General features: G+C 42.6%; 1 protein-coding gene across 7 annotated transcripts in view; it reads right to left on the reverse strand.

The window, feature by feature from the left end:
* LOC122237425 overlaps window positions 1-27,934 on the reverse strand; it is a 126,654-nt gene that overhangs the window by 63,171 nt on the left and 35,549 nt on the right. For 2 of the 7 annotated variants that reach the window (XR_006215984.1, XM_042982431.1), the window contains exons 1-4: window positions 2,758-3,029; window positions 2,615-2,654; window positions 1,760-2,120; window positions 726-763 (exon numbers count right to left, since the gene is read on the reverse strand). Coding sequence is in view for 4 of the 7 variants with exons in the window: in XM_042982431.1 (XP_042838365.1) it covers window positions 735-763; window positions 1,760-2,120; window positions 2,615-2,654; window positions 2,758-2,966 (639 nt within the window). In the remaining 3 variants the exon portion in view is untranslated. Of the gene's footprint in view, window positions 1-527; window positions 764-1,671; window positions 2,121-2,614; window positions 2,655-2,757; window positions 3,030-3,447; window positions 3,504-27,934 lie in introns of those variants that run through there. The other 5 variants (XM_042982430.1, XM_042982433.1, XR_006215985.1 and 2 more) reach the window with 5 other exon arrangements.

Raw genomic sequence — 27,934 nt, forward strand, 5'->3', positions numbered from 1 at the left:
GCATCCTCCTGGATAAGGTTTCAAAACACCATTGAAAGATTACAGAAAGTTACAGACAGGTAGTTCAGGGAAAGGAAACCATAACAGCTCACTCTCAGGGTGCTTTTCAGAGCAGATATGGCATGGGCACTGACCAAAAGAACAGACTGTCTGAATCACGGGGGCAGGGGCAGGGAGGTCCCCTGGGGTGCTAGACACCCCTGTGGATACTGGATTATGGGGAGATCCAGGGGGTCCCAGTGGAGGGGATGAGTTGGTTGGGCCAGGTGTTGGGGAGCATTTGGGGGTTCAAGCATTGGCTATTTTAACATCTGGTTCTAACTGGTTGAATCAGCTTTACTAATGGGCACATAAAGACATTTTCAAACTCACCAGTAATCAAGGAAATGCAAATCAAAACAGCAATGAGACACCACTTTCTCAATTCACATTGCAGGGAGATGTATGCCCAGATTCCCGTTCAAGAAAGGACTTGCTTCTTACCTTCAAGGTTCAGGTTTGGCCTCAGCTGTCATGGGCACAGTGGGAAAGAAAGGCCTGACCACTTCAGCCCAGCACATGACGCTGATGGGCAACATTCACTTCACAACTTCTTGCAGGGTCGGCCATGACTTGCCCAGGCTTCCCCAGGCCCACATCACAGCTCAGCCTCTCCCTCTACTCAATCTTACTCCTTCCTCCTTCCCTTATAGGTGTTGATCCCTAATAAATACCTTCTTACTCACCAAACTCCATCATGGTGCCTGTTGCTGGAAAATCCAGCCTGCAAAACAAGGAAAGTCAATTCACACACTGTGCTAGTGATAGAATACGTTGACAGAGCCACCTTAAAGAGAAATCTGACAATACTTAGTGTGCATGCTCCCTCAACCTCAGCCCTCCTGTGCCTGCATGTCTACTCCAGAGAGGCTCACTGACCCATCCACATGGACAGGGGGCCAAGGGTGGCCAGTGCAAGACAGGTTAAGGGCAAGGGAGCTGTCACCAGGGAAATGGGTGTATAACTGTAGCAAACACCCAATGTTGGGATCCCATGCAACTGAATGTATTTGTATATAGCAACACGTGGAGTTCTCACACACAGCATTGGATGAAAAACAGAAGCAGAACCTAAGACAAGGATCTGAGGGTAACTAGTTTGTGTGGATGGTGATCACAGGAAGAACTCGTAGGTGACAAGGGAGGTGGGATGTGGAGAGGAAAGGGAGGGGAGGGAAGGGAAGAGTTGGTTCATGAGCAGGGCTCTTGTGTGGGCAGCTGGGCCTCCCTCCCACTGAGGATCTCAGGGGAAGAGCCTCGAGCAAGCCCAGGGTTGTAAGAAAGCTGGGTTTTATAACCTTCCTTGATTGACGACTGCTCCCAGGGGTGATGACCACCCGGCACTTGCAACCTGCCCCACTCCTACAACAGAGAAAGTTCCCCTGAAGTCCCAGGAGAATAAACACTCAGTGACAAAAGGATATGGGGGACACTAGAAGCAAATGCTCCAGGAAAAAAACTGAGATTTATAGCACAACACCTTCTGCGAAGTAAAAGCACATCATGCAGTTTAAACGGCTATCCATACGTCTAAATGAAATTGTGGAAGATGGTTTGGAAGTCCATGCATGAAATGCACGGAGTGCTGTTCTCATTACCTACTGTTCAGCCCATTGGTGAAGGAGGGATCCCCTGTACTAAATAGTATCAGTCCTGCACACACGACACCTGACACGGGACAGACAAGATGGACAGCAGTTTATTAATCATGTGTACTCACAGCCAGGGGGAAGACACTGCACACGACACAGGGCCATCCGGGGCTGCACTTGGGAGCACAGGAAACCCACAGAGGCTGTAGATAACACACATTTACTAACTGAAGGGTGGGGTGCCCGTGGTCTCCAAGGGAGAATGTGATTGGCTTGTTTGAATAATTCCACAAGCTGGCTGGGAGGTGAAACCATTAGATGGAGAACCGAATGGGGAGCAGCTGGTCCAGCTGGGAGGGGGACTAGCCAGGAGGAGAGAGTTTCCCGCTGGGTGGGGACATGTCTGATAAGAGCAAGGTGGGGGTCTGTGAGGCTCAGAGAAGTCAAGGCAGCACACAGCATTTCAGGCCTTGCAATACAAGCAGGTTCCTGCAGAGGGAGAGAATGGGACAGAGATGGAGGGAAAAAATAAAACGAAAGGCCCTTATGCTAGTGTGACATGAACTGGGGGCATATGTATACTTCAATTCTGTAAACTTGAGGCCCTCAGAAATAAATAATATTATTAAAAACAACAACAAGGAGCAAGAAAGAATGGGGTTTGGACTGGGGGAAGGGATGGGCTAGGCTCTCAAATACAACAAGGCTACAGGCCAGGGGCCTGTGTTCTCAGCAGAACAGAAAATGCTATTTGTTACAAACTGTCCTAGGAATGATTGCCCACTGAGATAACAAGAATAGAGGCAAATAAAACTTCAAACGGAGTTTAATGGCTAAGCTTAGCCAGTTGGGTGGTAAGGCCGGCTGCTCTGTGTGTGAGCAGCGTGGAGTGAGTGGGCAGGTGGACTGAGGGGCTGCAACACGGCTCAAACTGGTTTTCTCTGTCACTCAGACACTTTCCCCAGGAGAAATGTTAGTGTTACCTTCTGGGGTCCACAGGGAGCACTGAGAAGACCTGGACACCTAATAAAATATAAGGAGGCAGGTTGTGATCACGAAGCTTCTAGACGCCAGGGCTTTTCAGAAACTTTGACAGGGACAGGCTGACATCAGCCACTGCAGATACCTCGGCCGGTCGGTAGCACTGACAAGGGGATAACGAAAGGAGTGTGGATCATCACAGCACCATCTGAGATCCAGCAGGAAGCCAAGTTCAGTCTGCTGCACCCACAGATCTAGAGTCCCCAGATCAGATAGAAAAACCAACTTTTCTATCAAGGGAGCCCCGCCAACAAGAAATAAGTGGTCAATCAGGCTGAAGTGAAGGATTTTCATGGAGCCCACACCCAAACATGTGGGACGGTTTCCTCCCTCTTGCTAGCTGTGAGCAATGAGACAGACTTATGGTGAAGTGATTGTTTTTTAAGGACTTTAAGATGGTTCCCAGTGACATACTACCTCCACCCACAAAACAGACTCCATTATTCATTCATTCACTTGACATGTATATATAGCATACTCATTTGCCTATCTTATAATAGGGAAATGAAACAATATCACTCATGGTTCTTAGTGTAGAAGGCGGCGGGGGGAGCAGAGAGATCATAATAAAACAATGACCACACATACATGCACACATACAGTTGTCACCAAGCCCAAAATCAGCAGAGAAATTTGATTCTGTGGGAGTCTGAAGGTGGGCCTCAGGGTCAGGAGCTCAGGGAGATGGAAGGAGAAGGAATACATTCTAGCACAGTCCCATTCTAGAATATGTAGGATCCCATAAAAGAGCTGTTCTGGATTGAGAGACACTCACATTCATATTCAGCCAGTAGGCACTCATTTATCACTGGCTCCGGATCGAGTCCATACCTGCAATGGTGATACGACTCTGTGAGCACACCAATCTTTCAGAGGATGCATAAACAGTCCTAACTCGGATGATCTGGTGCAAAGTTCAAAGTTACCCAGTGAAGGTGCTCTTAACTCCACCCAGGGGGGATTCAACTATACCCCAGAACCCCAAGACATTTCTCCCCCTAAGAGGCCCAGCCATACAGAAACACTGAATCTTGGAAAGGGCTCCAGGATAGAAAAGAGCCAGTTATCACCCAATTTCCCTGTGCTCCATATCTGTAGCTGCTGTAGGCCTGGTTCACAGCCTCAGGGATAAACTGCTAGCCAACTGCTCTTGGGCCATGGGCCCTGAGAGTCAGGGGGTATGTGTAGCATGTCCTATCTCTTCCATTGAGGTGCCTCAGCCAAGCCACCACCACTTGAACTTCACTCTGCCCAGCCCAGCTCAAAGGGCATTATGAGGTTCCGATGAGGAAATAGGAAAACAAATTCTTTGTTAAATGCAAAGTTCACACACACCTGAATGGTTAGAAGCAGCCATACAAAGGCAGAAACCCTAAGGACACAATAGGTGGGAAAATGGCTAAGGAAACATAGGCATTCTTCTCTACCTAATGCCACCTCTACTCTGTCCCTGTTTCTATTCCAACACCCAGGCAGATGACTGCTTCTAGCCAGGAGATAGTCCTGCTCAAGGTAATATGAAATAGTACTTCCCCTCTGCTGACCTGGGGCACAGGAGAAATGGAGAGGCAGGAAGACAAGAATGGCCTCCTATGGGAGCCAAAGACTCATCTTAGTGAAGATTTCCAAATTTAATCTCTGACAAAAGGAAATGGTCAGGACTAGATGTGCACCTTGTTTGTGTAGATTGTTCCCTATCTTAATGGAGCAGAAGAGAAGCTTCAAACACTGAAGATGGAGGAGGAGAGGGGAGAGGAAGCTAAAAATACTAAAAAGCAGTCTGAATAGATGAACCTCCTGCTAACTTGTCTCCTTTTCTTTATTATGGAACAAGGTTTATCCCCTATCCAGCCTTGAGTTAGACGGTCAAAAAATAAAAATACTTGAATCTCTCAATCTTAGGAGGAGACTTAAACAAGTGGAGGTGATGGGGCGCAGAGTACATTTGTGTGGAGAAAAGACTGGCAGAGTATATGTCAAACCCTAGCAGTGTTCCATTCAGGGAGGCAAACTTTCTATATGACTGTGTGAAGCTTTCTAAAATACCTAAATTTGGCATTTTGTGGCACTTTTTCTCAGAATAACAGTAGATTCTTCACATAAATGGAAACATAAAGTGCTATTTAAGTGTGGTCAAAATTGAAAGAAATTGAAGATGATACAAACAAAGAGAAAAGATATTCCATGCTCATGGGCTGGGAGAATAAATATAATTAAAATATTTATAGTACCCAAAGCAATCTACAGATTTAATGGAATCCGTATCAAAATACAAAAAGCATTTTTCACAGGGATAGAACGATCCTAATATTTGTATGGAACCATGAAAGACCCAAAGCAATCTTGAAAAAAAGGAACAAAATTGGAAGTATCCCAATCTTAGATTTTAAGATAAACTACAAAGCTGTAGTAATCAAAACAGTATGGTACTGGCACAAAAACAGTATGGTACTGGCACATAAACAGACACATAGATCAATGGAACAGAACAGAGAGCCCCCAAAATAAACCCACAATTACATGGCCAATTAATCTTTGACTTTGGAGGCAAAATATGCAATGGGAAAAGACAGTCTCCTCAACAGATGATGTTGAGAAAACTAGAAAGTCACATGCAAAAAAACTGGACCACTCTCTTACACCATACACAAAAATAAACTCAAAATGGATTGAAGACCTAAATGTGAGACCTGAAACCATAAAAATCCTAGAAAATAACACAGGCAATAATTTCTCTGACATCAGCCATAGCAACACCTTTCTAGATATGTTTCCTGAGGCAAGGGAAACAAAAGCAAAAATAAACTATTGGGACTACACCAAAATAAAAAAACTTCTACACAGTAAAGGAAACAATCAACAAAACTAAAAGGCAACCTATTGAATGAGAGAAGATATTTGCAAATGACATATCCAATAAGGTGTTAGTATCCAAAATATATAAGGAACTTACACAACTCAACACCCCCAAACAAATTAATTCAATTAGAAATGGGCAGAAGACATGAACAGACATTTCTCCAAAGAAGACATACAGATGACCAACAGACACATGTAAAGATGCTCAACATCGCTAATCAGGAAAATACAAATCAAAACCACAAGAAACAAAAATTGTTGGTGAGGATGTGAAGAAGGAATCCTCATGCACTATGGTTAGGAATGCAAACTGGTGCAGCCACTGTGGAAAACAGTGTGGAGCTTCCTCAAAAAATTAAAAGTAGAACTACCATATGATCCAGTAATTCCATTACTGGGTATTTACCCAAAGAATATTAAATCACTCATTTGAAAAGATATACACACCCCCATGTTTACTGCAGCATTATTTATAACAGCCAAGATATGAACACAGCCCAAGTGTCTATTGATAGATGATGGATAAACATGATGTGGTGGGGCACCTAGGTGTCTCCATAGGTTGAGCATCCAACTTTTTTTTAATTTATTTACAGGATTCTCTTTATTTTATTTATTTGCTTTAATATAATTTATTATCAAGTTAGCTAACATACAGTGTATACGGTGTGCTCTTGGCTCCAGGAGTAGATTCCCATGATTCATCACTTACATACAACACCCAGTGCTCATCCCAACAAGTGCCCTCCTCAATGCCCATCACCCATTTTCCCCTCTCCCCTGCACCCCCTTCAACTCTCAGTTTGTTCTCTGTATTTGAGTATCTCTTATGGTTTGCCTCCCTCTCTGTTTAAAATTATTTTTTCCCCTTTCCTTCCCCCATGGTCTTCTGTTAAGTTTCTCAAATTTCACATGAGTGGAAACATATATCTGTCTTTCTCTGACTCATTTATTTCACTTAGCATAATACCCTCCATTTCCATCACATTGTTGCAAATGGCAAGATTTCATTCTTTCTCATTGCCAAGTAGTATTCCATTGTATATACAAACCACATCTTCTTTATCCGCTCAACAGTTGATGGACATTTGGGTTCTTTCCATAATCTGGCTATTGTTGAAAGCATTGCTATAAACATTGGGGTATCTGGGCCCCTATGAACCAGCACTCCTGTATCCCTTGGGTAAATTCCTACCAGTGCTATTGCTGGGTCATAGGGTAGATATATTTTTAATTTTTTTAAGAACCTCCACACTGTTTTCAAGAGTGGCTGCACCATTTTGCATTCCCACCAACAGTGCAAGAGGGTTCCCATTTCTCCACATCCTCTCCAGTATCTATAGTCTCCTGATTTGTTCATTTTAGCCACTCTTACCAGTGTGAGGTGGTATCTCAATGTAGTTTTGATTTGTATTTCCCTGATGATAAGTGATGTTGAGCATCTTTTCATGTGTCTGGTGGCCATCTGGACATCTTTGGAAAAGTGTCTATTCATGTCTTTTGCCCATTTCTTCACTGGATTATTTGTTTTTTGGGTGTTGAGTTTGGTAAGTTCTTTATAGATTTTGGATACTAACTCTTTATCCAATATGTCATTTGCAAATATCTTCTCCCATTCCATCAGTCACCTGTTAATTTTGTTGATTGTTTTCTTTGCTGTGCTGAGCTCTTTATCTTGAGGGGTCCCAATAGTTCATTTTTGCCTTTACTTCCCTTGCCTTTGGAGACATATTGAGTAAGAAGTTGCTGAGGTTAAGGTCAAAGAGGTTGTTGCCTGTTTTCTCCTCTAGGGTTTTGATGGTTTCCTGTCTCACATTTAGGTCTTTCATCCATTTTGAGTTCATTTTTGTATATGGTGTAAGAAAGTGGTTCAGTTTCATTCTTCTGCATGTTTCTGTCCAGTTCTCCCAGCACAATTTGCTGAAGAGACTGTCTTTTGTCCATTGGATACTCTTTCCTGCTTTGTCAAAGATTAGTTGGCCATACATTTGTGGGTCCAATTCTGGGGTCTTTATTCTATTCCATTGGTCTATGTGACTGTTTTTGTGCCAATACCATACTATCTTGATGATTACAGCTTTGTAGTAGAGGCTAAAGTCTGGGATTGTGATGCCTCTCACTTTGGTTTTCTTTTTCAACATTACTTTGGCTATTCAAGCTCTTTTGTGATTCCATACAAATTTTAGGATTGTTTGTTCTAGCTCTAGGAAGAATGCCAGTGTAATTTTGATTGGGATTGCATTGAATGTGTAGTTTGCTTTGGGTAGTATTGACATTTTAACAATATTTATTCTTCCAATCCATGAGAATGGAATGTTTTTCTATTTATTTATGTCTTTTTCAATTTCTTTCATAAGTTTTCTATAGTTTTCAGCATACAGATCTTTTACATCTTTGGTTAGGTTTATTCCTACATATTTTATGGTTCTTGGTAAATGGGATTGATTGTAAATGGGATCAATTTCTTGATTTCTCTTTCTGTTGCTTCATCATTGGTGTATAGAAATTAAACCGATTTCTGTACATTAATTTTGTATCCTGCAACTTTGCTAATTCATGTATCAGTTCTAGCAGCTTTTAGACATAGTCTTTCGGGTTTTCTATGTAGAGTATCGTGTCATCTGTGAGGAGTGAAAGTTTGACTTCTTCTTTGCCAATTTGTAGAGCATCTGACTTTTTACTTCAGGTCAGGTCATGATCCTAGAGTTGTGGGATTGAGCCCCGTGTCAGGCTCTGTACTGAGCATGGAGCCTACTTGAGATTCTCTCTTCTCTCTCTCTGTCTCTCTCTCTCTTCCTCTGCCCCTCTTCCCCACTCGAGCTTGCTCACTCTCAAGGGAATATTAGCCATAAAAAATGAAATCTTGTCATTTGCAATAACATGAATGTATCTAGAGAGTATAATTCTAAGCAAAATAAGTTAGAGAAAGACAAATACCATATGATTTCACTCATGTGGAATTAGGAAACAAAACAAATGAACAAAGAAAAAAAGAGACAAACCAAAAAACAGACTCTTTTTTTAAATGTTCATCTATTTTTGAGAGAGAGACAGTATAAGTGGGGGAGGGGCCGAGAGAAGGGGAGACACAGAATCTGAAGCAGGTGCCAGCCTCTGAGCTGTCAGCACAGAGCCCGATGTGGGGCTGGAACTCACAAGGTGTGAGATCATGACTTGCACTGAAGCCAGATGCTTAACTGACTGAGCCACCCAGGTGACTCTTAAGTATACTCTTAACTATAGAGGACAGAGGGTTACCAGAGGGGAGGTGGGTGGAGGATGGGTCAACTAGGTGATGGGGATTCAAAGTACACTTAACATGATAAGCACTGAGTAATGTATAGAACTGTGGAATTACTATATTGTACACCTGAAACTAATATAACACTGTATGTTAACTATGCTGGAATTAAAATGAAAAAAACTAAAGTGTGATGAAAGCCATTTGCTTTGGTCACTACAAACAGGCATGGAGGTGTGCATGGGGTATCTCTGAGAAGACAGTAGCCATGTGCAGGAGCTGGCACTGGGCACACTCAGAAGCCTTCCGAGCCAAGCAAAAGAAATAGAAAGGCAATCAATCACCAAAGAGGCAGATAACCGGAATGAGAAGTACAAGAGGGACTCATAATGGCAGGTCCCGAATACTGAATGAGATCAATTAATGTGACACTATTGTTTTAAACTAGAAAGCCCTGTTCACCTGAGAAATATTGCTGTTATCATCACTAGTGGGGATGGGGAAGGAGCCCTCTCAAGGTCCAAGCATACAAAAGGGACAGAAACTCCATCAGGTTTATAAAAGAACTGAACTGCTGCCCCAAATCAGGGAAATGGGAAATGGCAGCAACTGTCATAAATACCAAAGAGCTAGAAGAACCTTACAGATCATTCTAATCCGGTCTCCTCATTTCCCAGGGAGGAATCAGGGACTCGGAGAAGCTTGGGCAAGTGCTGTGGTCACACGGCAAGCCCTGCTAGAGCCAGGACCAGGATCTCGGTGGCACAAAGCTCACTGGCTCACACCTGTCATGGCTGGGGTGTGCCAGCCCCACCAGCCATGCAGCCCTGCTGTGCTGTAAGCACACCTCCTTCAAAAGTCAGAGAGGCGGACCTGGATCCCAGGTAGCAAAAGCCCTTCTCACCCAGATTCTGAAGACAGGGCTGGACTCTCAGGAGACAGAGCAGGGACAGAACTCCTTGCTTGAGGCTCAAACATGAGCTGGCATCTTCCTCTGGCCACAGGGTGAGGGTGTGTGTGAAGACAAGTGAGTGGACACTCCCGGATGCTTTTGTCATGCTAGCATCACATTCACTAGCACCTGGGCTCGGCCATGTAGCCCCTCACCCCAACTGCCCCTAGGCAGCCCCACAGCTCTAGTGGGTTTCCTCCCCAGAACGTGGGTGTGGGAAAGAATTATGGAACCATGGGTAGAGGTGTGGGTGGAGTGAGGCAGAAAGGAAAGGTGGGGGAAAGTCTGGTTTATACAGATCCTACAGCAGGTTTGGATCCTTGCTCACCACTCAGGTGTGAAATTCACCTGTTCTTCTATGACTTCATGTTTGAATCCCACTGCACAGGGGCAGCAGAAGCTTGGTCTCAAGCTCCTATTTTCTCCAGGACTGTGTATTCCAGGAAGCTCACTGAGGGCTAGGGGATGGGGTGGAAGGTCACGTAGAGGCCATGCAGGCATCCTCCCTGCTGGTCATCAGGTTTCAGTCCACACAAGTGCTCAGCAGAACCCCTCATTCCAGGCAGAAATCCTTTAGATCTCACTATTCCATTAGCTTTCTTGTGCTGCCCATGAAGGCACAGGACTCATTTTATGCCCTGTTGGAGCAGGAGAGTCTTCCCAGATGGAATTGCCAACAGCTAGAGCACAGAACTCTCTATCAACCTTCCTTCACCCAGGAGGGCCCTTCCTAAAGAGGACAGGAGTGGTCATCTCTGCTCTTATTGAGGATGTCCATCTCATCTAATCTTCATACAGAGGCCTTGCTTCTCCCTTAACAGTATCAGCTTCTCAGGAGACCTAGGTGGCTGAGTCCGTTAAATGTCTGGCTCTTGATTTCAGCTCAGGTCATGATCTCACAGCTTGTGAGTTTGAGCCTCTCATCAGCTCTATGCTGACAGAAAGGATCCTGCTTGGAATTCTCGCTCTCTCCCTCTCTCTCTGCCCCTTTCCAACTCATGCTCTCTCTCTCTCTCTCTCTTTCAAAATAAATAAATAAACTTAAAAAAAAAAAGAGTATCAGCTTCTCGGGGTGCCCGGGTGGCTCAGTCGGTTAAGTGTCCAACTCTTGGTTTCAGCTTAGATCATGATGTCAGTTCGTGTTGGGCTCTGCACTGACAGTGTGGAACGTGCTTGGGATTCTCTCTCCCTCTCTGCCCCTCCCCCACTTGCACACACTCTGTCTCTCTCTCTAAATATATAAATAAACTTAAAAAAAGAGCATCGACTTCTGGAAACATGTGAAGACAAGCCTTCCCCTTCTCTGTTTCCTGCTTTTCCCATGCCTTTCCTGAAGCACTGAGCACAGCACAGCCTAGTTGTTTAAATTGGCTGAGTGGGGAGGGAAGGGCCAAATAGATAACTACAGAGAGAAAAAAAAAAAACCACATAAGTCATAATGTTGCCATGTTATACATCCCATTCATACGTATAGGATATGGATATGCAAGAAAATCCTTCATGTTTGCTGATTTTGTGCGTGGGAGTATCACCGAAGAAGCTGAAAAGAAGTGGGAGAGATCAGGCACTTGGGGTAGATGGCATTAGACGTGAAATTCCTCTATTTCTGGTCTCTCCTCAGCAGTAGCGAAGCCCCAGCGTCATCTGGAGGCTGAGGGCAGGGAAAAGCAGGCATCCACAGGAACGTGGCAGACACACCTTGCAGTGCTTCTGGCCAAAAGGGTGCCCCTCTGAGATGACAAGTTACAAAAAGATGTCCTATCCTCTGCACTGACACAGTTTAGGACCAGAGAGCAAGGCCTGGCAAACAGAGGAGGGCTGCATTCCAGCCGGACAAGCCCCGCACCCCACCCGCGCCCCTTCCCCACCCTGGCCACACACTTTTAAGGCTCACACCAACCTCATGACTCTGAGTGGGAGCCGGCTACTTTTCATTACAAAAAAAACCATGTTGTGTTTTAGATAAGATTTCAAGGGAACCTGTTGGAGGGCATGGCTCTATACTTAATAATCATGGGTAGTTAAGAAATTCAAAATAGAAAACACCAAGGTAATCAGACATTACCTGAGTACTTGGTTTATGTTGGTCTGTTGTTTTTGTTAAAGAAGGGATCTCCACCTCTCAGGTAATGAGCCAAAGCTTGAGAACAAAACATTCAAAAAGTTCTATGCCCAAAAGCTTAGTTGCTACTATAAATGGTTTTCACGTGTTCTATATCTGCGCTCCTCAATGTCAACACCACGGGACACTCTATAGGGAACACAGAACTTTAGAAATCACCTCCCAAGGTTACCAAATGATAAACAAGAGGAGAGCAAAGACTAAAGTCGTTAAGCCAGCCTCTGCACATGCCCAATTTTCTGTTAACCCTGATCACATCTGAAGCCAAAGCTGCTTCTAATCAAAGGTGGTTGCATAGCTGTTATAATACTTTCCATATTGGACATTTTAACTAGTACGTGGTGTATCAGGAGGCCTGTGCATAAACAGACTGTCAAGTTGAGCAGATATGCTCTAAGGAAAGCCTACATAAAAAAGTTACGATAAACCTCCAAGAAACCTCCTTCCCTCACTCACAATGACCCAGTGGAACACCGCTGAGCAGGTTGCCAAGTTGACCTGATTGTAGGCTGCCGTTCATGCTATGGAAGTGAACTGTTCAACTGGGGAGCTTTCTAGTATCATCTGAACCACAGAACATGAAAAATTACTATATGACTATTCCCCCATTTTTCCAAGGATGGTATAGAACTGGTACCATTATGAATGCACACAAGAGAAATTAGTTCAGTATATACTCCTGAGGTTGCTAGACCATCAATCAATGAATGAAAATCCAGCAGTGTTACGGAGGGTGGGAGACACTGAACTGCAGAGTGTTTATGATCTGGTTGAGAAGGTTCTGGTTTTACACACATAACCAAGAAGGAAGAATGTACTCTGGCTGTGCAGAATGGGCCCAGATGGTAGGGTTACTCAGTGGGCCACCACACAGGAGGCAGCGTCTATTGTAAGGATGATGATGCTGGTGGTCAGCTCAGCTGTCATCTGGCCTCAAGTTCCTCCAGGATAGAAGACAAGAGAGAGGTGAACACTGTGCAAAATCATTTAGAAGGGACAGCAATCAAACCCTTTGAAAAGCATGACTAAGAAATTTTGAAAAATGTGAGGGTGGGTTCAATGTCAATGAAAGATTAAGATAATTTTTCACAGAAGACACAGGGCCTGCCATGCCTTTGAAGGAAAATGTAATCAGCACCCGGCTATGGATTGTTTCCATGTGTTTATTTGTCAACAGCTTAATGAAATAATGCAAACGCGGTGAGGATGTCCCAGCCCCAGATCTTCCAACTTGGGGTGCTAAGCAGCCCACCAGGCTTGAGGGAGCTGGGCTCTATTTCCTTCTCCTGCTCCAGAAAAGCCTTCAGCTCTCAGAGGCAGGTTGATACGGTTTCACTTCAGCGGGGACTTTGCCTTTTCTCCTCAACAATACTTTTCTTGTTCTGCCCCAGCACACACAGAACTTGAATGCCTTCTTCCCTTTGCTGGGGCCTCCTTCTTTTATACATAAAATGGTACAAGTTCCCTGTCATCATAGGGTTGGGGAAAAGGGCTTTTCTAAAACAACTGGTGTGATAACAATTGATAGATCTAATGTTTGCTCCATCCAGGGGTCAGCATGCTAACCCTTTGGTATCATGGAGAGGATGCTACATTGGCAATGCTGGGCTCTCAGACCCGGTAATAGGCTGATCCAGGATAAGAAAACCAACATTGGCCATACTCATCGACTAAAACCTGTAATCATTTTTAAAATGTTTTGTAGTGAATTCGTTATATTGTAAGGATGCTTTTATCTGAGACACGCTCCTTAAGTCAATCTCCTGAGGTAGTAGTGGGGGGAATAGAAAAATTATTCAGAATAATACAGAAAAAAAGCAAGCACAAGTTTGCCTGTCCAGCTCAATGTTTAGTTGTATGTAGGCCATAAATTAGAAAGAGGTTCTCACCTAGGGAAGGCCCAGTATTTTATGTCATCCTGATATTTCAGAGGGAACATTTAATGAACTAAAACATGCTCCTTCTCCAAGGCCCTGATGACACAATCCCCATGTCTTTCCTGGTTGGCATGCTTCTTGTGCTCCATTATCAACCATCTAAGGCTTTACAAACACCCAAAAATGTCTGTCCATTGCTAGGGAATGATTTCCCAATCTGCCTCTGAAAACCAGTCACTTTAAATCTTGATTCATTGATTTATTCATTCATCACTCATTCGTCTATCCAAAATTACCTGAGGACTTTCTGTATGCCCTGAACAGTGGTAGGCATCAGAAATAGATGTACCGACCTCAGGGAACATACAGTCCAGTGGCTGAGGCAGAGGTTAACAGATGATTATGGCAGATGCAAAGAAATTAAATGGCAGAAGGGCATACAGAGGGGACACAGAGGAGGGGTTGTGAAGTTCACTCTGTCAGGGATAAGAAGACCTCACAGAGAGGGGAAGAGGAGCAGGAACTATCCAGAGAACCATCAGTCATTCCCAGGAGTTTTGATTTTCCTATTCCCCATTGGACCTAACCATACAACAGTTATAATTGTAAGGATTCTAAACCCTCAAAAATCCTTCCCTAAGACGCCAACAGTTATTGCCAGGCTGGCTGACTGTAGCCACGGTGCTCTGGCATTGGCAAACTGTTGCTGGCTGTTCAGTCGCAAGGCCCTGAGTCAGCCAATCCCAGAGAAGAACTCTTGTAGGCCCACCCTCGTTCTACAAAGATCTCCACTTGTGACAGGACCTATGTATTCTCAGTCATTGTATGGCTGTATTAATATCGGTTATTGTTCAATTTAGAAAAGAAACAAGTGGGGCTCTATGGGCCTTTCCTCAGCTCCTACTCCTGCCCACATTTGTCCTTTGGCCTCCTTCCCCTCCCCTCTAGGCTGTTGAAAGTCTTCACTTTAGGGGCGCCTGGGTGGCTCAGTTGGTTAAGCGTCCGACTTCAGCTCAGGTCATGATCTCGCAGTCCGTGAGTTCGAGCCCCGCATCAGGCTCTGTGCTGACCGCTCAGAGCCTGGAGCCTGTTTCGGATTCTGTGTCTCCCTCTCTCTCTGACCCTCCCCCATTCATGCTCTGTCTCAAAAATAAATAAATGTTAAAAAAAAAAAAGAAAGTCTTCACTTTTGCTCTGCACTTCCCTGAACACAGTGATCTCCTCCTCCTGTTTTCCAGAACAGTGGATTACAAAGTAGGTAGAGAACCAAGCCTCTTACTTATAGGAATTAGGGAGAGTTTTGAGGACGGTTCAAAGATAGGAGGACAACAGATTTTCCCATATATGTAGGTCATCTGTTTTGCCTGTCGTTAGTTGGGGATTTCTTCTTTGCTTCTTAAGCACTATAAAATTAACTTATCCATAGTCTATGCCATCAGTCACCAAAACTCCCAACTTGTCCAGTTTGAACCAGACATGCTTCACCTGCAGCTTTGGGATATGGATGCTGGAGAAGATCCTCTGAGGTAGGATTGATTGCATAGTACTCTCCTGAGCCTCTCTCAGTTGCGCTAGGCCCATTGTAGCCTTCACTGTGGGGACCTGGCCGAAGAACCAAGAAATTGTTCACAAGTGGTTTGAAGAACAGAGAGCTGCAGCTGGGTTCTCAAGGAGCTGCAGTATCCGAGGCAGAGGAACAGGGTCCTACCACGGACAGTGGTATGGCCAGAAGGTTGGAGGGAATGAAAGGGGTAAAATGCATCAGTCATGCCAAAAGGATGCACTGGTGCCACGTGTCACATGCCCCAAGGAGGCCAGATAGACAAGGCCTGAGTGGGTATCCACTGGATTCACTGATCGGGAGGCTGCTCACAGGCTCAGCAAGAGTGGACAATGGTGGTGACAGTTGCACAGGGAAGTCAGCCTCCCCTGGGGCCACCATAAGGCAGCCTACGAGTGGGGCAGTGGAAACTCAAGACCACTGTGGTAAAGCTGGTGAAAGCGCTCACCTAGAGATACATGAAAGGTGCCCTATTTTTCATACCGAGTTCATCAAGTAACGAAAGGGGATGAGTCTTCTACTCGTGGTCACTTGCTCTCGTCCTGACTCCAGCTGCTAAAGTATCTTTAGGAGGACACATAGACAAGTGCTCCTCAGCCCAGAGGCCAGGATGTCAGGCCACCATAGCTGGGGAGAAGCCAACAGAATTCTGACTGGACCCCCAGGCTCGGCTTTGGGCAACCAGACACAGGCCTAAGGATGACCCCAGGTTGGCAGCACCCCCAGCAGAGCTGCTGGGACTGGAGGGACCTGCAGTCACTGGGACCCATTACTTGGGCTTCCTGTTCAATCAACCAGGACAACACACACCAGGCAGTGCCAGTGTCAGGATCCCCCCTTTGGTTTCTGCTTTTCTCTTTTATCATCCCATGGTTGTTGTGATTGCTGTTAGTACTATTACCATCATCATCATTATTGTGGTTGAATCTGACCCAATGGGATTTGGAGGCCAACATGGAACACTGATGCAGCACAAAAGCATTTTTTTTTATCTTGCCTCCCTCATATATTAAGTTTCAGTTTTATGGGATTAAAACCAGCTGAGGTCTGAGGGCCTCCTCAGGCCCACTTGACTACCTTCAGGCGTCCTGCTGTGGTTTGCCACCCACAGCGGCGAGGACCCTTCTGGGATGCAGACATCAGGGCCTTAGAGAGGCTGGCAGGCGGGTGGTCTGGAGAAGCCTCTAATTAAAGTTCTTCAGACCTGCAGCCATGGGACCCTAACCTCTGCTTCTCAGTGTCTGAACACATCTCAAATACCAGACCTTTCACAGGACTCTGAGGGACAGAAAATCCAAAAAGTCCGGGGTCTGCACTGAGGGAGGGCGTGAGGGCTAGTACTGGGCTGGAGGCTGGACCTAGCTCACAGTCACCCCAGTTCTTCAGATGGCAAGCGTCTGTGCTAGCCCAAGGGAGGAACAAAGGGAAAAGGAAGCAAGAGCCACCATCGTGGTCTGGGTACAACTGTATGAATAAACCCCTGGGAAAAGGAACATAAAACACCCCATTCTAGAGTTCTTTTTCAGGAAATTATGGCATCATCCCTGGGGCTCCCCGGCAGATCCGACGTACCTTGTGGCTGAAGCTCACAAGTAAGCATGGACACCCCTTCCCTCCCCCACTTCTCCATTTGCTCTCAGAGGCCCTGTCAAGGCTTCCTACACTGAAAGTTCCTCTTTGCAAAACAATCCCCTGTGAGAAATGTTCATTCATTCAATAAAATACATTTATTGGATTTCTCACATGCACCTGCTTAAAACACAACACCCCAAAAGAACTTCAGTGCTGACTGCCCCTGGTTTTCACACTGGGAATGAGTTTCAGATCTCTATCTGATAGGTAGAAAGCCAAGGGTATGTGGTGGCAGAGTGGTAGGTGGGTAGCTCAGAACAGGATCGAGCCTTGCCTACTGCACTCAAAGACTTCCCAAATTTCTTGGGTGTAAAACTCCTCTGATGTCATAGCAAACACCAGAGCACACCTTGAGACTACTTTCAACTTGGGCTTTCTGGAGGCTGTGATAAGTGTCCCTGGAGCCAGGATTCCAATGCAGGATGTCCTGGTTCCAAAGCATTTGCTCTTCCAGCTTTACTTCGGGCTAAGTTCTCTTTTGCCTGCTCCCACAGATGTTCCTGGGACAGCATCTATCCTCTGGTTATCTTGGAAGATGTGTGTTCCCCCTGGATGTGCTTAAGAGGTGGGCTGGAACAAGGAAGACTGCAGAAATGAACATGGCAAAAATCAGTCTCTATTGGGCCACAGATAGATCCTTGCCCACTGGGCTCAGTTTTGGTTCTTCTTTCCTAGAGGGAAAATCCACACAGAATCTAGGGGCCAAAGGACACCATTGTCAGAGAAGCTGTTGGCCTCCTGGGTGCTCCAGTGGATGTTGTGGGAAGGAGAATGGATAAAGCAGAGAAAAGACCAGCCCTATGCTAGGAGAACTGCATATCACTGCGACATACCAGAAAGGAATAGAAACTGGTCTCCTACAGGAGAAACAGATTTAAGAATAAGAGTAACAGCTTTTTTATGAAAGGCATGAAGTGTCAGATCAGAAGAGAGGCACAGCAAGCTGAAAGAAAAAATACAAGGAAGATACGAAAAGTGAAGAGGAATTATATGAAGATGTTAAGAATGAAGAAATGACTAATACACAAAAGATACATTCTCAGGGAATAGCGAGCTTCTAACTTGGGTTTTCTCTAACTTCTCTGAAAGCTAAGCCTATTTTCACAGACTATGATGGAGGAGGGCCATCCAGCCTTCCTCGAGCATGTGCACTTGCAGAACATCAGTGACACTCAAAAGGGGTAAGGATGGAGTCGAGTCTAACTGGACCCCAGTATATCAGACCAGACCTTTCATCCAGTCAGCTCACAAATGTATGTGACAAATGTATGTGGATTCATGTCATATTTCTGCAACTTACAGCCTTATGGCTTAGGGCAAGTTTATTTAAGTTGTCTGGATCTTAATCTCTTTATCAGTAAAATGGATTTGTTACCTACCTCAAATAGTCATTGTGGGGGTCTACATTAAATAAGATAATGTTATAAACACCTAGTAATATACCTGGCACTCACTAAGCCCTCTCTAAATGTGGTCATTCTACTTAGCCACCTGGATTTCTTGCATTTAATTACATTTCCTGGAGCAAAATATCCAAGACACCTCAAAAATTAGAGTGAACTTAAAAACCAGGCAAAGTCCAGTTAACATCTACAGATATTCAGCCATGCTTCCTTATAGTGGTTTGACCAACCTTCAAATGGCCAGAAAATAGATCCCACTACTCCAAGCCCCCACCACTATTAAATAATGTTTAGCTTATTGTTTTAGGCTACTATCCCTTTGATATGGGACTCTGAGCTTGCAAATGGCATGCTGCAGCCAGAGTATTAACAAATCCTGGCTTATCTCGCCTGGATGTGGTGAATGGTTAGGACACACCATATCACCCTCTGTGCTCTAACATTGCTGCCATTTAAATTCTGTAGTCAGAATTGTTTCAGGAGTGTAATATGTAATATTACATTTGGTAATATTATTACATTTGGTAATATGTAATATTACAATTTGGTTGAACATGTAAAGAACTTATACGATAAGCTCTTCATTCAACAGGCTTACAGCGATGAAGGCAGAGTGTTCCATAGCACAGACATTAGAATTAGTTTCTTACTGTTCTTTGTATTTTCTATTGAGGCAAATGGTTTTCTCAATGGAATTGCTCCTCTGAAATGGTATGGAAATCAGAAAGGAAATACATATTTTTACTTTTCATTCAATTTTTCATAACAAATATAAGTAAAATAAGGTTTACATACATGTAATGTACATTGTGTATACACAAAATACTGTTATATACATAATGTGCTATAAGGATATGAAATATATGTTATATAGTATGTATCTATAAAAAATATTGTGTATACAGAAAGTATTATGAAGATCACATAGTAACTGTGGCAGAGGCAATAATGCTAACCATGCAGTTCATTTGCTCTCCTTCTAGCCTATCTGGTAAATGCACTTTGGTCATAAATGATACTTGTCACTTTCAGATCCAATTATAGAAGAGTACATGTGATTTCTCTATGCTCCTCTTTTCTTTTGCTTTGGCAAATGAGATGTGTTCCACATGGGTATAGCAACAAGACGATGGAGCATCCATCGGCTGGATGCCAGGAGCAGAGCCCCCTCTCCTACCCAATCTCTTGGCTGACTCACAATGAACAGGTAGCATGAGGGGTAAATCTTTGTTGTGTTAAGCCACTGAGATGCTGAGATTAATCCGTCATCACAATATAACCTATTCTATCCTGGCTGACATAGCAACTATTCCTCGGAATTCTCTAAATCAAACCTCAAGTAGAGCTTTGAATGCAGAGTGAAGATTAGCAGGTATTAGAAACAATGATTGCATTTTATTGTCCTTTTTCAATTTGCTGTTAAAAATCAAGTAATCACTCGATTTTATTAAAAATATTTAAGTGTTTTCCTCTTAAATCTGGATAATCTTGTTTAAAATTCCAAACTCTTTTATCTGGATGAAGTTTAAATGCTTTTAAGTCTTTAAGTTTCCTCTTATTTCTAGACTATCTTTCAAGCAAAGGGACTTTCCCTAATAACAAATAACAACATTTCCAAATCTAGTGAGGCAGAGGCCTTGGAGTTGTGTCTCACTCATACTAAAGAAGGTATTTTTATGACATTAAGATAATTGAGCTAATGCTTATAATGTAAAAAAAAATAATAATAAATAATAATAATAATAATGAGAACAGCAGCCCTCTGCCAGCATCATGGTTTATAGGAGACAAAACGAAATGGTGAAAGAAACATTTTTCACAATTCATCCACCCTAGCTGGATCCAAGTGATACAGGAGTAAGCAAACACACTTCAGTGGTTGGGGTTCAAGACTATGAAGTGGGAATAATGTACTGCTTGCTGACTTCCTCATTTCACAGGGATTTGCTGAGGATTAAATGGTTAAAACACTTCGAAGATGACAAATGCTTAAGGGCTAGGCATTATTATTATCTGAAACTATTATTACATCAATTCCTTGTGTAATCAAGTATTATTATTGGAAGCACTGCAAGAAAAGCTAATCTTTGGAGATTTTCAGCTCTATTTGCAGAACAAAGGGGCATGGGTATCATTCATCCTAAGTACTTTAGACATGTGAATCAAGAGTATCTAGACAGTGAGTGAGTATTTCTTGTTTGCCCATATTTCAACTAATAAGAACTTTGTATTTATTGGCATGACCCAAAAAGCAATATGGTACTTTGGGGAGGAAAAAAACTCACAAGATTTAGATTCTAGAATAAGGTAAAACTAAAATGGAACCCACCCAAACATTTTCAGCTGAGATTAAAACCCCTCCTGGCTATTTGAATAAATTGCTCTTTAAGTAATTAAAACTGTAACCTATGGTCTTTAGTAAATTCTAGTAATTTCTCTGTAGTCAATTTCAAGTATTTTCTAGCTGGCTTCTTTCCAAAGAGTACACCTGTGTGTTAGTTGAACAATGTCTTACTGAAAGATGAAATTAACTAATTTTGTTTGATTTGGATCTTGGTTAAAACTCTGAAGTTAGATATTTATATGCAGAGCCACATAAAGAACACTAGCTTAAATTATTCCACCAGGGACTATAATAAGATTTCCATTTAGCTAACAGAACATTAGAATATGCTTAGCTAATGAAAACGATTTATCTCTGTTTTTCTATCAAACACAAGAGTTGGAGGAGGAGCAAAGAACTATTATTTTAAGTATAGAACTTCTAGTGTTTTAACTTTCTTCCCTTTCGTGCTACATCTTCTTCCTAAACTTATTCACTTTTGTTTCTGAACTTTGAAAAGACCTTGATCTATTTTAATTCATGAAACCCAATAAAACATTGTTTTGACTTTAAATAATGGGTCTTTAATGCCTTTGATCCCCCTTTTCCATGTAAAGTAAAAGCCTAATGATTCCTATTAAATGGAGGGAATAAAGTTTATTCCAATAACTTTTCATTTTATGAGGGTAATTTAAGTTTTCACTTTTGTGCATTAATTATATGGGATGTCATAAATGTTGGAAGATGGGATTTGTTTATGTTTCCAGTTTTGATCTCAGTTAGTTTTTGCTTTGTATGGAATTAACACATAAGAGCACGGGTCCCACCAGCCACTCCTGTCCCACCTCAAGAGTACAGGTGTGTGCAATAAGAAGCCAGTCCCATTCACAACTGTACAACAATTCCTGAACAATCATACTTTCCATGGCCCCACAATGGCCTCCAAGAAGCCCCCATCTTGCTGTCAGAACATGCAAGCTCTCCTCACACTTGGATATGTGGGCTTTACACAGCCTTGAGGAGAAGAAATGTGGCTGATTTCCCCTGCCACCCATGCTCTCTGGGGCCCAAACATGGTCAAGATTGGGAGAAATACTTCAGTTTATGAAAGGAGACTTCTAATTGTACCTCTGTGCCTCTTATATCACCTCCCCAGTTTTTGCAAACTGCCTTGGGGAGTAATAAATAGTAATAAATGTTTGTGATTTTTTGAAAAGAATACTCAGGGGTGTCTGTGTGGCTCAGTCAGTTGAGCATCTGACTCTTGATTTTAGCTCAGGTCGTGATCCCAGGGTTGTGGGATTGAGCCCTATGTCAGGTTTCATGCTCAGTTTAAGATTCTCTCTCTCTCTTTCTGCTCCTCTCCCCAGCTTGCACTTTCTCTCTCTCTAAAATAAAATAAAATAAAATAAAATAAAATAAAATAAAATAAAATAAAAATTCAATTCTACAATTAAAACCTTAGAGAAACAAGTAAGGAGGATAAATAAAACTAAGTATAGAAATATGTATCATGTGAGAAACATTTTTCAAAAAAAAAAAAAAGTAGAAGAAATGTGTACTAAAACAGACTGGAATGGATGGAAGGCCCAAGTAGGCACTTAATATTTATGAGGCATGTGATCCATCTAATTTTCATGAGGCACTAAATAAGTATTCATGAGACCTTTAATTAGCCATTTGGTGGTAGTCCCATTTAACCTCCATTTGTTCTCAATGCACCACTCAGTTTGCATGCTCGTTCTGCAACAGTAGAATCCATGGGACACTAGTGATCCACAGGACTAAAGTTCAAAAAGTAGTATTTGCGTCCTTGCAGGCCATGTGTTCTAAAACTTTAAACATATACATACAAGAAAGTCCTAATTGTATTAATATACATAAAGAGCTCTTATAACTCAATAAGAAAGTATAAACAATAAAAATTCACAAGAATTACAAACATGCAGATTCACAGCAAAAGAAATATATGTTAAAGCATATTTTAGAACTATTTAAGATCAAAGAAAGAGAGAGTCTTTCAGATGTTCTCATAGCCACCCTCTTCTAGCTTCTCCAGTGTTGGGTTAGGACCAGGGAAAGTGGGGGAGGGCCAATGGATTCTGCACCCTCTTCTCTGTGGGCTATTGGGACAGACAGCTTGATGCTGGCTCTCCAGTCAGCACAGTGTAGTTCCTTGGAAGGCTGTGTATTTTTCAACTTTTATAAGGTTCACCAAAACAATATTTTTCTAGGCATTCCCAGAGATGGTTTATGTATGCTCCCTTATACTCTTAGATTTCATGTGGCTGCTTCTGTTCTAGTCCTTACCCTGAAAAACTGATGTCTCTGCCCCCAAGGTTTCCCTACTCTGAAGTCATGGTGTCTCCCAGCCCAAAATGAGGAGAATGAACCACTCCACATTCTGCATTACCACCACATTCTGCATTTTTCACACAGATTCAAGAGAAGTCAACAGCCACAATTCTTACAAGAAAGAATTCTGTTGTGGACCCTACTCAGGAGATTCAGTTGCAGAAGAAACTAAGGACCTCATCTAGATAGTCCCATGGTGTGATCCACAGAGAAACTCTTAGAGTATCTATCCCTCCATCCTTCCTTCATTTCTTTCATTTCTTTTTCTACCTTATCTTCAATGTATAGCCTTGCTACTTAAAGTGGGGGGGGGGGGCAGCAACATCGAATCACCTGAGAGTAGTTATGAATGCAGAACGTCAGTCCTACCCCAGAACAACTTCGTCAGAATCCGCATTTTAACAAGATCCTCTGGCCATTCGAAGGCACATTGAAGTTGGAGAGGTACTGATTTCTAGAACAGAATTTCTGGATTCTCCTGCTCCAGTTTTTCACATCCACATTCATGCTTAGCTGGAGTGGTTCTAGAAAGAAAAGCTTTATTCTTCCTCCTTTCTCCATCAGACTCCACCTTATACAAAGCTGTCCTTGGCAACACTTTAGTCCTATACCCTTCTTTTCCGTTTTCTCTTACCCTTTCTTGTGACCTTTGGCCTTCCCTTCCTGTTGATAAATGTCCACTCAGGCTCATTGGCTCCATTTAGCTTCCTCCCAGAGAGGCTAGAAACATACTCCAAGGATCAGCTGTGGCTAGCTTGAAGGACCTCACCCTGCCTCTTCTAATGCCAGATGTAATTTAATCATTCCCAGAGTTCAGAGGTTTATGACTTGTTTCTTGTAGTTCCAAATGTGCGGTCAAGATGCCCTGGTGTTGAGTTGGCAGGACTAATGGCTTATTTAAATATTTTCCAATTCTGCTCTTTCAGACCACTGCTTCCATGTTGCTATCACTTGGAAATATGAATTTAAGGAAATCATGAGGCTCATGTCAAGTTTGTCTTTAAACTTTTATACTGATTAAGTCAATATTCCAGCAGTTTCCATGAATTAAATCTATTCTGAAAGAAAGAGTATCTGGAATTGGGACCCAAATCTTTCCATAGGTTCTTGAATGTACTTTGTGAGTGTGCTTTTGTTTCCTAGACATGGAAAGAAAATTATATTTGAAGTCCACAAAGTTAGAGGATGACTTTCTGTGTTTCTGGGGTACTTGGAAAATCCACCTGCATCCACAGAATAAAGTGCTTTCATCTGAATGCACACACATACACACAACTGCTATACCTTATTGTCCAAACTTCTTGTCCCCATCCAAGATGGAAACATACACACACACACACACACACACACACACACACACACACACGTTATCTCTAGGAAGAAAAATCGACTCTAAAACAGGTGATATTATGCATCTTATAGGCATTGGAATATTGAGGAAAATTCAGCTGAAAGACATCACTTGTTATACAACTCAAGACAGTTGATACTGTGGTTTACACAGGCAACAAAAGAAAAACATAGATAAACTGGACTCCATTAAAATTAAAAACTTTTGTGCATCAAAGGACACTATCAACAGAATGAAAAGGCAACCATGGCAAGGGGGAAAAAATTCTTTGTAAATCATGTATTTGATAAGAGGTTAGTTAATATCCAGAATATAGAAGGAATACCTACAACCTATCAACAGAAAGGCAAACAGCTCGATTAAAAAATGGGCAAAGGCTTTTAAAAGACATGTCCCCAAAGAAGATCTAAAAATGGTCAATAAACACATGAAAAGATTCTGCACATCACTAGTCATTAGGGAAATACAAATCAAAATCGCAATGAGATACAACTATTAGAATGGCTGTAATTAAAATGTTTTATTCCATTGTCTATATAAACCACAATTTCTTTATCCATTCATCAGCTGATGGACATTTAGGCTCTTTCCATAATTTAGCTATTGTTGAGAGTGCTGCTATAAACATTGGGGTACAAGTGCCCCTATGCATCAGTACTCCTGTATCCCTTGGGTAAATTCCTAGCAGTGCTACTGCTGGGTCATAGGATAGGTCTATTTTTAATTTTTTGAGGAACCTCCACACTGTTTTCCAGAGCAGCTGGACCAGTTTGCATTCCCACCAACAGTGCAAGAGGGTTCCCGTTTCTCCACATCCTCTCCAGCATCTATAGTCTCCTGATTTGTTCATTTTAGCCACTCTGACTGGCATGAGGCGGTATCTGAGTGTGGTTTTGATTTGTATTTCCCTGATGAGGAGTGACGTTGAGCATCTTTTCATGTGCCTGTTGGCCATCTGAATGTCTTCTTTAGAGAAGTGTCTATTCCTGTTTTCTGCCCATTTCTTCACTGGATTATTTGTTTTTCGGGTGTGGAGTTTGGTGAGCTCTTTATAGATTTTGGATACTAGCCCTTTGTCTGATATGTCATTTGCAAATATCTTTTCCCATCCATTGGTTGCCTTTTAGTTTTGTTGATTGTTTCCTTTGCTGTGCAGAATATTATACACAATGGAATACTACGTGGCAATGAGAAAGAATGAAATATGGCCTTTTGTAGCAACATGGATGGAATTGGAGAGTGTTATGCTAAGTGAAATAAGTCATACAGAGAAGGACAGATTCCATATGTTTTCACTCCTATGTGGATCCTGAGAAACTTAACAGAAGACCATGGGGGAGGCGAAGAAAAAAAAATGGTTAGAGAGGGAGGGAGCCAAAACATAAGAGACTCCTAAAAACTGAGAAAAAACTGAGGGTTTATGGGGGGTGGGAAGGAGGGATGGGTGGGTGATGCGTATTGAGGGCACCTGTTGGGATGAGCACTGGGTATTGTTGTATGGAAACCAATTTGACAATAAATTTCATAATAAAAAAAATGTTTTAAATAGTAGGTACTGGTGAGGATGTGGAGAAATTGGAACACTTGTGCATTGCTGGTGGGAATGTAAAATGGTGCAGTCACTCTGGAAAAGTCTGTTGGTTCTTCCAAAACACTAAACAAAAAATCACCGTATTGGACCAGCCATTCCATTCATAGGTATACACCTGAAAACAGGGACTCAAACAGATACTTGTCTGCCAATGTTCATAGTAGTGTTATCCACAATAGCCAAAAAGTGGAAATAACCTAAGTGTCCATCAACAGGTAGACAAATAGATAAACAAGATGTAGTATATACATACAAAGGAATATTTTTCATTAATAATAATAAAAAAAGAATGAAGTTCTGATGCATACTACAATGTGGGTGAAAACTGAAGACATTATGTCAAGTGAAATTAGCCAGGTAAAAAAAAGTATTATATGATACATTTACATGAAATATCTAGAACATGTAAATTCATAGAGACATAGATAAAGTTTACTAAGAGTTGGAGGGAGGGAAGAATCAGTAATTATTGTTTAATGGGTAGGTCACTAGATTCATACAGACAAGCCATAGACTCCTCCCTCTGAAGAAAGGAATCTCAAAGAATTTGGGGCCATGTTTTAAAATCACCACACCCTCGGGGCACCTGGGTGGCTCAGTCGGTTGAGCATCGGACTTTGGCTCAGGTCACGATCTCTCGGCTCCTGAGTTTGAGACCCGTGTCGGGCTCTGTGCTGACAGCTCAGAGCCTGCAGCCTGCTTTGGATTCTGTGTCTCCCTCTCTCTCTGCCCCTAACCCACTCTCATTCTGTGTGTCTCTCTCAAAAAAATAAATAAACATTAAAAAACAAATTAAAATCACCACACTCTCAGGAGTGGGTTGAATTGTGTCTCCCAAAAAGAGATGCCCAAAATCCTAAACCTTGGTACTGTGAATGTGTCCTTGTTTGGAAATAGGGTCTTTGCAGATCTAATTAAGTTAAGGGTCTTGGTATGACATTATCCTGAATTTAGGGTAGGCCCTAAATCCAATAACTGGTGTCCTAATTAGAGAAAGGAGAGAGAAAGTTAAGATGCACAGCCATAGAGACATGGGAAAGAAAGCCATGTGAAGATGTAGGCAAAGACTGGAGTTATGACAAGCCAAGGAATGGCAGGACCAGCAGAGGCTGGGAGAGGCAAGGAAGGATTCTTCCCTAGAGACTTCAGATGGAACATAGCCCTGCCAACACCTTGAATTCAAACTTCTGGCCTCCAAAACTGTGATAGAATACATTCCTGCTGTTTTAGGCTGCCAAGTTTATGAAAATTTGTTATGGCAGCACTAGGAAACTAATATACTACACCTGTGAAGAAATGAAGAATGGTGTTAAGTTTTTAGCTTTTACCTCTTCCAGTCAATTTGGGGATTTGGAGGGTGCTGCTGTCAGTAGAGAATCTCTCTCCTCTACTCTTCTTACAATATGGCAGGGTCTCTGATACAGCACTGTCTACCTTTGACAATCCCTGGTGGCAAATCAAGTTCAAGAGCCCTCCGGCTGTCACTCTGCTCATGATATCCCCATTGTTCCAAATAAGAAATTGTTGATTTTGCCCCTCAGGATGGGCCATCCACTTTAGAGAACTCTGTTCTGCCAGCTTTCTCTCAGATATCCAGACACACACATCATCTCATGGTTCCTCTTGTTCAACCTCCACTGCATTTCCTCATAGTTTGTGGTTCGAGGTTATAGATGTTTCCTTTTTTGTTGAATATGGAAATATGCCTGATTTTTGTTTTCACTGCTGCTTTGATTTAATCTCCAAGATGAGAAGGTGGCACCATCTTAACTTTATTCTGCCATTTAAAAACCCACTTAAAAATCATGCCATCCCAAATTGTGATGTTCTACAGAAGAGATTAGCAAACTCTTCCTGTCAAGGACCAGACAGTAAATATTTTAGGTTTTGCGCTGCAACCACTCGAGCATGGCTGTTTTCCCATCAAACTTAGTTTATGGACAACAATGTAATATAGTAGAGGCAACGCGATGTGATTTTCGAGACTGGATAATG

The sequence above is a fragment of the Panthera tigris genome, chromosome A3 (genome assembly GCF_018350195.1).
Source record: "Panthera tigris isolate Pti1 chromosome A3, P.tigris_Pti1_mat1.1, whole genome shotgun sequence".
Lineage (NCBI taxonomy): Eukaryota > Metazoa > Chordata > Mammalia > Carnivora > Felidae > Panthera > Panthera tigris.